The sequence below is a fragment of the Scyliorhinus canicula genome, chromosome 15 (genome assembly GCF_902713615.1).
Source record: "Scyliorhinus canicula chromosome 15, sScyCan1.1, whole genome shotgun sequence".
NCBI classification, from domain to species: domain Eukaryota; kingdom Metazoa; phylum Chordata; class Chondrichthyes; order Carcharhiniformes; family Scyliorhinidae; genus Scyliorhinus; species Scyliorhinus canicula.
In genome coordinates, this window is record NC_052160.1 from 141,388,075 (window position 1) to 141,400,663 (window position 12,589).

The 12,589-nt window shown below is 42.4% G+C and overlaps 1 protein-coding gene across 8 annotated transcripts in view; it reads right to left on the reverse strand.

Annotated features, from left to right (window-relative positions):
• LOC119978753 (plasma membrane calcium-transporting ATPase 1-like) overlaps positions 1–12,589 on the reverse strand; it is a 277,686-nt gene that overhangs the window by 86,682 nt on the left and 178,415 nt on the right. For all 8 annotated transcript variants that reach the window (XM_038820612.1, XM_038820609.1, XM_038820605.1 and 5 more), the window contains exons 3-6: positions 9,604–9,801; positions 8,313–8,567; positions 4,221–4,346; positions 2,607–2,732 (exon numbers count right to left, since the gene is read on the reverse strand). In XM_038820612.1, coding sequence (XP_038676540.1) covers positions 2,607–2,732; positions 4,221–4,346; positions 8,313–8,567; positions 9,604–9,801 — 705 coding nt within the window. The remainder of the gene's footprint in view (positions 1–2,606; positions 2,733–4,220; positions 4,347–8,312; positions 8,568–9,603; positions 9,802–12,589) is intronic.

Here is a 12,589-nt window from a genome sequence, read left to right on the forward strand (position 1 = left end):
ATATTGGGCATCTAAGATTTACAAATGACAGAAGAGGTGATCTCTCTAACTTGACAATCCGATTCTTAAGTTGAAGTGAGAAGTCATGGCATTTTACAGCATCCACAATACTTCTTCCTTTCCAGTCAGTTAACGCAGTTTTATTTTGAAGAGTGGACATTGTATTTAGACAAACTGCTTCCCCTCCAAGCATTCAACCCTTTAAGACCTAGTGGAAATTCTAAAAGGAAGCAGCAGGATGTTGTTTTATGCATTATCACTGCATATCAAGTAGCCTACTGAGAATAATAGCAGGGAAAAGGAAGGAAACAAAGTTAGGAACCATTGCATAAACCATTTTAAAGTTGGGTTAAACACAAATAAAATGTGAAAATTACTTCTTTTTCAAAAATCTACGTCAGAAACATTGATCACCGCATCGTATATCTGTACCACGATTATTATTCCACTTTGCACTATTTGGCTTAGACTAGGAATCTAAAACTTTTTGGGGGGCGAGAGGGAGTAGAAAAAGATCCAGATATTCATTGCTGGACAGCCTACCGGATTATTTGATTGCAGTCATGAATTCAAGATGATTAATGATAGGGTACTAATGTACAAACTTTTGCATTGTTATTTTGCACGAGTTCCAAATGTGCAATTAGGTTTATCTTTCAGTGGCTGGTGAGCAGGTTTTCCGAGATCTAACAAAATGCTTGCTACTTTGCCAATTAAAAATAAAGTGTGGTACTTAAAAGGCCACAATATAAGAGTCCAAGCTAAGTTTTATAAAGCACAATGTCACAAGATTATACTTCAACGGACTTCAGCTACGATCGATCGTTACCAGGAACTAATGCTTATCCATTGTCCTGCAAAAGGATCGCACAAGATTATAAATGATGCGAGAATGGGTTTATTTGCTGGGGAGGTCTGTCTGATAACCGGCTCGACAGCTGACATTTTTAGATGTAGCTCTGAACATTAGTTAATCTCAAAAGCCAAGGTGAAAAGAGATTTATAATGCGGGATCTAATGATATAACACCTCAAATCAATCTATTTTGTCGTTAAACACTTCAGCCCCAATTTAAAACTGTAGATCACACAAATGATAGCACATCTAGAACTTCCGCCAATAAATATCAATTTACTTACATTTAGGGGCAACAGCTAATGCGATTAACCTAAAAATGGATATGGTAGCATAGTGGCTATTAATGGACTAATAATCCAGAGGCCTGGACTAAACACCCAGAGAACATTGAAAGCTCATCACTGTTTGAGAAGTGAATTACATTTAACGTAAAATAAAATGTGATACAATTTTTAAAAAAGGGAATAAAAACCCGACTCATTCATTAACGTCCTTTTGGGCAGGAAACCAGTTGTCCTTATCCACCTGGCCTATCAAGTGGCTCCAGCTGCACTATAATGCGCCTGACTATTATTTGCCTCATGACATGCCCCAGAAAAGCACTCAAGTTGCACAAATGCAGCAATTCCAGGTAGCCGAACACCACTTTCAGGGCAACTGGTGATGGGCAATAAATAAATAAATACCTTCCTTGCCAGCAACATCCGCACTCAGTGAATGAATGAAAGATAATTTTAAGCAGAGGCTAAACCTGACCATCAATAATGATGTTAATTGGAAATAAGAGTTTTAAATTTGTTGATAAAAAGACAAATACATTTTGGGGAGAACGTCTTGTTCATTAGCTAGTGGCGCATGTGCAAAATTAATTGTGACACCTTGAATATAGTTTTAATCCATTTCTCACAAGAGGAAATTCTGATTATTGTTGTGATCTTGAATTCGCCATGATGTGGAGATACCAGCGTTGGATTGGGGTGAGCACAGTAAGAAGTCTTACAACACCAGGTTGAAGTCCAACAGGTTTGTTTGGAATCACTAGCTTTCGGAGCACTGCTCCTTCATCTGGAGAGTTATCTTGAATTAGGCCCACAAAGAAAACCGATGAAACATTTTGAAATACAGCGCACGTTTTAGGCAGCATCATTTATAAATACAATCACTCACATACGCTAGTACACTAAAGCATGCCCTTATCTCTTTAAAACATTTCCATCCTGGAAAAAGTGAACTTGATTTAAAGCCAAGGAAGTAATTTGTGGCTGTGTTTTGATTGTGTAGTCAACAAATCGGGGGGGGGAAAATTAAATTGGGCTCGCGTTCATCGCCTAGTCTATCCTCATGCAGAGAAATCTGGATCTCGGCTGCAGTTTTGAAGCTAAAAGCAATTAAAAACCGAGGACAATAACAAACTGGGAAGCGTGAATATTATTTCTTAAACAAATGCTTTTGATCTCCATAGCACAGTCCAGGATATCGGAAAACTTATCACTCATAATTGTTGTATTACAAAACTATAGAGTGCAACCAAAAGGCTACAGCGCTCACACAGTACATGGCCAGAACTTACCATGCCCCCATGAACTCAAATATTTACAAATCTGTTTAGACTGATATACTGCTGGGTAACTGGAGTATGCACGAATATTCCTGAAACAGGATTGGGGGGGGGGGGGGGGGGGGGGGGGGGGGGCAATGGTCAGTCCTTTCTAACTTTTTTTTTGAGAAGCAGGAAGCGGTGTACTTACCCTTCTTGTTTTTCTTTTCTTCCTCATCGCTACCTGCTCCTAATAATGTGAAAATGATACCAGTCTGGGAGTTCAAACCTACTGCTGTGACAAGGATCCGCCCAGAGCCTTCCATTACATGGGTACCTAGAAAAGAAACAGGTAGGCAAACGGTTACACCGTCCATTTCGGATCATTGAAATCGGTTAGCCCATTATTGATTCTTAAGCACGAGCTGCAAAATTAGCAGGAGATTGTTTGAGACATAAGTCACTGGCATTCCGACTTCACGTTCCCTTTTGGGAACGTTGACCTACTCTCATTTCCCTTTTCCTCCTGTTCTTTCACGAACTTCAAAATATCAATTAGCCCGCTCCTACCCGACTGCCCACGCCAACCACTTTGTGGCACGGGCAGCGTGTTAATGGGGTTAATTGTTTTGGTAACAAGTCTAATTGGTCCTTGATCATCATTCTAAATATAGCGGGCAGACTGTGAACTCAAGGGTGGGAACAAAGATGGTGGGGTTGGAAAGGCCCTATTTTAAGTGCTGTCCCCATCTCTCACTAAAAGCATGCCTAGCGAGGGCACGTAAAACGCAGCCCAAAACGTAAGCCGTCCTACACAGATGCAAAGCCTCCCGCAAAATAAAAAAAAGAAAAGCAACACTTTACTCTAACAAACTAAGTCAACAACTGGAGCAAAGGAAATTAATGCGTTAGAGACGCAGGATGTTCATTTTAAGTTTTGTCAGGAAATGAATCGAAAACAAGGTAAAAATATCTGAAATATGAGTAAATGAGCTCAAACAAACCAACAAGACTTGATTTTGAAAACTCGCTGATTTGCGGATAAGGAGATAGTTGTTAAAGTGGAGCAGCTCCATTTATCTAATCTCCATTTTAATGGTGGAGGAGGGTCCTTCAAGCCTCCATTGGAATCCTCACTAAAACAATGCGATTTGGGGTCATTCTGTGATCCTCTGATACTTTAGCCCTCTGAGCAGTCAGCTGCTCTTGTCGTCTCGCCAAGTAGAGCCGTCACAAAGCCAGCAAAGTGCTGTAAGTTTTTTTTTTAAAAAACAGAACAAAAATGTTTACTGGAGGCAGGAGCCTGCACCAAACTCTACAAGTGAAGGCCAGGTGTCTACTAAACTAGGTTCCCTCACCACCAGCCACAGCACAATCTCAACACTCCCCATCCTAAGAACACAAATTTTACTGGCAGTGTTCTCCTCATGAAAATGAATGAAAATCGCTTATTGTCACGGGTAGGCTTCAATGAAGTTACTGTGAAAAGCCCCTAGTCGCCAAATTCCAGCGCCTGTCCGGGGAGGCTGGTACCGGAATCGAACTGTGCTGCTGGCCTGCCTTGGTCTGCTTTAAAAGCCAGCGATTTAGCCGAGTGAGCTAAACCAGCCCCTGATGCTGCCCCTCATACTGGCAACAAGGTTTCTCAAGACACTGACTGGTGGCACCCCCACTCCTGTGGTTGATTACCATCCATTCTGGCTTCTCAGCGAGAGAGAAAATTTGCTCATGGGAGGCAAGAACATCTCAGCACCTACTTGAGTCTCAAGAGGAGCCCTTTGATCTTTAAATGAAGTTTGCAAACACAACAGTTGCTCCAGTTTACCAGAGAGTAGCATGGGGTCCTTCGCCATTGATTTTTTCACATGATCTGACTCTCCCGTCAAAGAACTTTCATCTATTTTTAAGTCATTGCCTTGGATGAGAACACCATCAGCTGGTAGAAGGTCACCTGTGGAGGCACAAACATTATGATTACATCCTTGCAAAAGGCAAAATACTGCAGATGCTGGAAATATGAGATAAAGCAAAGAACGTGCTGAAAATTCCCAGCAGGTTGGAGAGACACGGAGTTAATTTTTCAGTCTCGCTCTGAAAGGTTACCTCTGTTTCCCTCCACAGATATTGTCTGATCTTCTGAGCATTTCCAGAAGTTGATATTCTTATCAGCTGTGCCGAGAGCAGAGCATTGCAACATATGGAATTCTCTTTAAGGCAGACAATTGCATACGTGCAACATGGGGAGGGGGCAGTGATGTAGTGGTATTGTGGTATTGTCGCTGGACTAATAATTCAGAGACGCAGAGTCATTCACTGGAGACCTGGTTCAAATCCCGCCATGGGAGATGGTGAAATTTGAATTCAATGTAAAAAATAAAATCTGAAATTAAAAGTCTAAAGATTTTTAAAAATGATAATTTTAAAGTACCTAATTTTTCTTTTTCCCCCCCAATTAGGGGCAATTTAGCGTGGCCAATTCACCTACCCTGCACATCTTTTTGGGTTGTGGGGACGAGACCCACGCAGACACGGGGAGAATGTGCAAACTCCACACAGACAGTGACCCAGAGCCGAGATCGAACTTGGGTCCTCGGTGCCGTCAGGCAGCTGTGCTAACCACTGCGCCGCCTTTGAAGTCTAAAGATGACCATGAATCGATTGTCATAAAAACATATCTGATTCACTGATGTCCTCAAAGGAAGGAAATCTGTCGTCCTTACCTGGTCTGGCCCATGTCTGACTCATGAGACCCAGAGCAATATGGTTGACTCAATAAATGCTGGCCCAGCCAGCGATGCCCATAACCCAAGATTGAATTGAAAAAAAGACATATGTACTGCACCCAAAAGCTTTAGTCCCTGCTCAATATAATTCTTCCTTCTACTCAAAATTAAACAATCATAGTTGAAGTTATTTTAACCTTCAGTTAGTATAAAAGGGGCAACATTGATTGGAGTGTTTATCAGCTGGCCAATTTAATGTCCCCTTTCATTGAGCAATAATGCAAATCAGGTGAGATGGAGAGCACACGGCCAAACACCACTTCCTGTTGCCAAAACGTAAAATGACTTCTCATCTTTCACAGCAGATAACGTTCAAGCCTCCAAAGACTTGAAGTTCTCTCGCACAAAATTATTTCAGTCTAGATTTATCCTCTCTCCCCATCTGTTCAACTGAATCAAAGGCACCAGCTCATTAAAATTTAGAAGAAATGAATGTGTCTTCAGCGAGATGGGCACGAGGCAGAATATAAATCCTTAAATTTCTTGGTTTTGGGAAAGAGAGAATGGTATTAAAACTGAAAAACACATATATTTGGTTCCTCTCATTCAACCCATTTCCAGATTTTACCAGCCAAAGGACTGATCAGGAAGCGCTCTTCGGCAAAGTAGCACTTCCGTAGAAAGTAACCAGTTTTGCTCAAGAACAGTTCAGCAATGGGCGTGACCGTGCATTCATTAGGAGGCATGGACTCGATATTACTGGTGGCGCACAGTATTAACTCTGCTGTAGTTTGAAGCAGTGAATATCAAGCAGCTCAGTGCTCATGAGGAATGAACAATCCAGGGAATCCAACAATATTTTTTGCTGCTATACGTTGGATCAGTAATAATGTCGATCAGGGAGGCGAGTCATCGAGATCTACAGCACATAAAAGGCCTTTCATCCCATGGTGTCTGCACCGATCAAAACAACCACCTAACTATTCTAATCCCATTTGCCAGCCTTGTGATCCTTGGCATTGCAAATGCTCATCTAAATGCTTCTTAAATGAGGGTCTCTGCTTCCACCACCTTTTCATGCAGCAAGTTCCAAACTCCCACCACCCTCTCGATTAAAAGGTTTTTTCTCACATCCCCTCTAAACCTCCTGCCCCTCACCTTAAATCGATGCCCGCTGGTCATTGATCCTTCCACCAAGGGGAAAAGTTTCTTCCTGTCTACTCTATCCATTCTTCTCAGAATTTTATACGTCTCAATCATGTCCACCCTCCGTTTCCTCTACTCCAAGGAAAACAACCCCAGTCCATCCAATCTCTCTTCATAACTAACACTCTCCAGCCCAGGCAACATCCTGGTAAATCTCCTCTGCACCCTTTCCAGTGCTATCACATCCCTCCTATAATGTGGATTCCAGAACTGCCACACAATACTCCAGCTGTGGCCTAACCAATGTTTTATACAGTTTCAGCATAACCTCTCTGCTCTTAAACTCTATGCTTTGGCTAATGAAGGCAAGCATACTATATGGCTTCTTAACCACTGTATCCACCTGCTCTACTACCTTAAGGGACTGGTGTACATGCACACCAAGGTCACTCTGACCCTCAGTGTTTCCCGTGGTTCTGCCGTTTATCATGTATTCCCCTTGCCTTGTTTGTCCTGCCCAAGTGCATCGTCTCTCACTGATCTGGATTGAACACTATTGCCACTGATCAGCCCATCTATATGGTCCTGCAATTCAAGGTTATCCTCTTGACTATTTACCACCCCAACAATATTCGTATGATCCATGAACTTACTGATGAACCCTCCTATATTAAAGTCTAAATCATTTATATAAACCATAAGCAGCAAGGGCTCCAACATTGATCCCTGCAGGACCCACCTGGACACAGGCTTCCAGTCGAAAAAACACCCCTTGACCATCACATTCGGCTTCCTGCCATTCGGCCAATTCGGGATCCGATTTGCCAAATTTCCTTGGATCCCGTGGGCTCTTACCTTCGCTATCAGTCTCCCATGTGGAACCTTATCAAAAGCCTTGCTGAAGTCCAAGTAGACTACGTCAAATGCATTTCCCTCACCTACACACCTGGCCACCTCTTCGGAAAATTCAATCAAGTTGGTCAGACATTACCTCCCCTTAACAAAGTCATGCTGACTGTTCCCGATTAATCCCGGCCTCTCCAAATGCAGATGAACCCTATCTCTCGGAATTGCTTCCAATAGTTTCCCCCCCACTGAGGTTAAACTGACTGGCCTGTAGTTTCCTGCTTTATCCCTCCCTCCCTCCTTCAATAATGGTACCACAATGTCTATCCTCCAGCACCTCTCCTGTGGACAGAGTTACACACCCAACAACTAAATTACATGTGCAATTTTTTAGGAAGTGTATTTGCCAAGAAATTTATCAACCCACTTGTCCTTTGCCTGGCACTAACAACTTTCATACATGTTATTTCCCTCATCTTTTGCCTTGTTAGTGTATTTCTCACTGCAGTGATTCCACATGCAAGATTTCGAAAGAAGCCAGTGCTTCTGTGGAGGAAGTTGCAAATGCCAGAAACCAAATAGCATCTCGATGGTGAACTGATACATTCCACCTTTAGTGTTCAATACCTCTATCTCAGTGCCATCACTTGTTCGAGTTAAATTAGCCCATTTGCTTGACCAAATCTTACTTTTCTGTTCATTTTAAACAAAATACACGTTTAGTCAAGTGTCGAGAACAAAGAGGACAGAATTGCAGTTGAACATAATTTAGGAACTTTTATTGTCACAGTATGAAGTTACTGTGAAATGCCCCTAGTCGCCACATTCCGACGCCTGTTCGGGTAAGCCGGTACGGGAATTGAACCAGCGCTGCTGGCCCTGTCCTGCATTACAAACCAGCTGTCTAGCCCCTCTGATCTAAACCGGCTTAATCAAAGAGGAAGGCGGCTAATGCAAAAAGGAAATTTATACAAGACCCAATGCCCACAAACTTAATGGTCAAGAGAAAACTTTATGATTTCTCGAACGTAGGAGAGATAGAATAAGGAAGGTTCATTCTGCAGCACACACAATCTAGCGATTGAAAGCCCAGCGTCGCTAAATGAAGAACCAAGATGTGAGCACTCTGAAATCCGCCATCATAATGCTGAGTGGAAAACAAGCTGCAATGTTTCAGCACCTCGCCTCTGCTCACTACTCACCATATTTAATTTGAGCAATGTCGCCCGCTACGATTTCTGCTACCGGAATCTGGATAACCTGACCCTTGCGGATCACCGTGAACTTCTGCTCCTGTTCAATGCGACTCTGCAGTCCGCGGAACTGCTTCTCTTTACTCCAGTCATTGAACGCGGTCACCAGCACCACACAGATGACAGAGAGGAGAATAGCTGCACCTTCAATCCAGCCAGCCTCTGCCTCCCCTTCATCCTCCTGATTTGTGACTTCCCCACATACTGCAAGAAAGGTAGACATAATTTGTAGATGTAAAGACCAGACTGAATTTAGTAGCTTAAAATTAAGATCCAGTGGCCCAATGTGCATAGTAGTGAGAGAAATACGTTCCAGTCTTTCACCTGGTGTCAGTTAGTAGCACATTTTTCTAACTGGGGAAAAAAATATATAACCTTCAATTTTTAAATTCTGCATCAAAGGATCTGGTCTATAAATAAATGAGCGATCAACAACCGTGCGCCAAGCTTCTTAAATCAAGGACCGAGCAAAAAAAACTAGATCAGCTCAAACCAAATTGGGGCAGAACTCATCGCTGGGCTACGGATTTTAAATGAGAATTTTCTCTGCGCTAACTAATTTCTATGGAACCTGAAAAACATTAAAAGGATGGAAAACTCAAAGGGGCACATTTCCAATATGAATTATTCCTGCTTCTTAAAGTTGAGAAGAAAAATAACACAATTTTGGAACTGGGTTAAATTTAAAGCAAGTAATTTCCCTCCGTGTGCCAGCCAACAATCCTGGCTCCCCTTTGCACACTGTAGCTCTGATGAGGATGCACGCCAGAGTGGCTGAATTAATTTACTTACAAGCCATTGTTAGGACTGGATGACACGCCCCCCCACCCCCACCCATCTTTAAAAAATAAGCCAAATACTCTGGATACTGGAGTCTGAAACAAGAACAGAGGATGGTGGGGGAACTAATTTCGCTCTGTTAAGAAGCTGCCAAATCAGCTCAGTTTTTCCAGCATCCTCTGATCTTTAAGGTGTAAACTGATGCATTTACATATCTCCTACAATGCATCATTACCTGGCATCCGAGAACCAACAGCTGTACAACCCCTGGCCACCAACAGAGGTGTGAAAAATTGGAAAGAACAGTTAATGTTAGACGATTAAAAACTCTTCTCATTGGAGTATATGAACCTATGGATTTACACGCTAATTCTTGGAATTAAAAGTACCCCCCCCCCCCATATCTTTTCGGTACTGTTTCAATTACCATCCTTTAATAGGAGAAGTCTGGAATACTTACATTCACTGTCCCCTCCAGGAGGGCGGTAAAAGGAAAGGCCCAAAGATATAATGGCTGCGATTTCTAGTATAATTAAAGTTACGTCTTGTAGCGCTTCCCATACTAACTGTAGGAATGTTTTTGCCTTTTTGGGTGGTATAAAGTTCTGACCAAACACGAGTTTTCGCTTGTCGAGATCAGTCGGGTTTCCAGACAAACCTGAGAAAGAGAGAGAGAGAGGGAGAGAGAGAGAGAGGGAGAGAGAGAGAGAGAGGGAATAGAATTATTACCAACAGAAAAAAGCAGACGGTTTCAGGTGAGAGAGTTTCAAGCAGTCAAGTATTAATGTACAATCAGACCATTCCCAGTAATAATAATAATAATCTTTATCAGTGTCGCAAGTAGGCTTACATTAAAACTGCTATGAAGGGTGGAAATCCCCTAGTCGCCACACTCCGGCGCCTGTTCGGGTACACGGAGGGAGAATTCAGAATGTCTAAATGACCTAACAAGCACGTCTTTCGGGGCTTGTGGGAAGAAACCGGCGCACCCGGAGGAAACCCACGCAGACACGGGGAGAGCATGCAGACTCCGCACAGACAGTGACTCATGCCAGGAATCAAACCCGGGTCTCTGGCGCTGTGAAGCATCAGTGATAACCACTGTGCTATCGTGTCGGCTATACCTCGTATTAATTTTCATTAAAGAGATGCCAATGAGGGCAGCACGGTGGCGCAGTGGTTAGCACTGCTGACTATGGCACGGATGACCTGGGTTCGATCCGAGCCCTGGGTCACTGTCTGTGTGGAATTTGCACATTCTCCCCGTGTCTGCATGGGAACCCAAAGATGTGCAGGGTAGGTGGATTGGCCACGCTAAATTGCCCCTTAATCAGAAAAAAAATAATTGGGTACTCTAAATTTAAAAAAAAGAGATGCCAATGGTTCAGATTTCACGGCTAGATGCACATGTTTGCCCTCTGGAATAATGCGGTTTCTATCTGAGCCAAAACATTTTGCCCCCCTTAAATTTCTAATATTTTTAAGCTGGCATTGAATAGTTTAGAAGTGTATTTCCAAAGTGACCAAATATACTGTTGTTAGGTAATGCAGCAGCACAGAACTCCAGCGTACGGTCTTGTGGAGGGGTAAAATGTGGACTTACTCTCATACAGCGAGTTTCAGACGAAACCATCATCAAGGTACAGAATGGGAAACAATTTAATTCACTCTCTGTGATGAAAGGAAGTCACTGAAGCCAATCCTGGAATATCTCCCTTAACCCACCACACAATCTAAACAAACCACGGGTTGGTGGGGAAGTTCATTTTGTTAGCCCCTCTTACAGTCACCATCTCTAACCCATTCTAGAGAGACAATATAAGCAATTCAGCATATCAACGCTTTTTCTCTGTTCAGTATAATTAACCTGCTTTTGATCCCTATCCCTTGATCTGTCGAACTCAGTCTTATGCATTTCAATTAATCACACATCTCCTGGGGGAAAGCAGAACTCCAGATCTCGCACCAGCATGTTTGTGTGAAGTGCTTCCTGATCTCACGCATGACTGGTTCTGGACTTCCACAAGCCAGAAAGGAGTTTCTTTGAAACTTTCGTCATTTGAAATAAGTCAATTAAGTTCCCACTTAAGGAAATACAAGTGAAATTTATGCAAACCTTTTAACCCTTAACCCTTTTAAGTCTGGCACCATCCTGGTGAATCTGCATACCCCTTGCTGAGTGCCTTTTTCTAATCGTAATACCCGAGATTCTCACAGAACTGACCCAACAATGCTCAAAGGAGTCTCATTAGAAATTCAGTCATACCGTGCAGCTTTTAAAAGATGCAAAAAGTCAAGTAGCAGTTTTTTGTTTTTTAAAATCCCCCAGATCCTCGGAATAATACATTTTTAGCTATGAAACGATCCATACGTTGCAATGTGTATTCTGGAATGATTCTAGAAGGTTCATTTGGTGTTTGGACGTGATCAGGCAGAGTGGTTTATGGCTGTGCAGTACCTACAACACCGAAGGGATGGACTTCGGATTGGGAGGGAAAAGAAATTGGGGGAAAAAATGGGAAGATTGAAACAGAGTTCAGTTTCTTGATATTGTGACCCATAGTTTCATTCTACCCCGTTACCCTCAAAATGGCAATTTACCGCACAAATTTAGAAATCGTCTCTAATTGTTGCCAAAATAAAAACCGACTGAAACTCCAACACAATAGACAATGTCTTCCTCATTGGCACTTTTTCCTTCTTTACATCTCAAGTCTCTACAGTACACAAGTCTTAAAACTGTAGGTGGAACTGGCTTTTATAATGAATCAGTGGCAGGTTTTATAATGAATCAGTGGCAGAATCAGTCGCCAGCTCCTGACAGCTTTATGGAGCAGTGGCAAACTCAAATAAACTTGCTGGATTTACCAAAATTGACAACTAGGAGAAACTTTTATTTTTGTTCCCCTAAATACAAGGAACAATCTTTCCAGCTCCCAGCTTTAGAACTCAAAAGTAATCTCCTTGATTCGTGAACAGATTCCGTGGGACCAACGCGGTCTTGGCAGGGGACATTAGCACACCACTAAACCAAATCTAAAAACAGCCGGGGTTTTCCATTAACAATTCGACAGTTAAGTACCAAAAATAGTTTTGTTGATCCAGTAAACAGATCGGACTGAGACAATATCCCAGAATGCCTTGTTTGTGGATGCAGGCATAGTGGGGATAAGCAAATAGAAATCAATGCAACAAATTCTCTTTTGACCAACACAGTCCAGCCAATACCTCAAAGAAATAGGTGAAAGTCTTTCCCATCGCCGAGATAATCCAGCTGAGGCAGTGGCGGAAAAGTAGCATTTGTTTGTTTGGTTGCACAATATTTTTTGATCAAATGCCATGCTGGTGGAGATTAAACCATCACACAAGCTGTCTCTCCTCTCCCGAAGACAGTGCAATATTTAATCTCCACCTTGCAAAAAAAAAAATTAAGATTCACAGCTCCA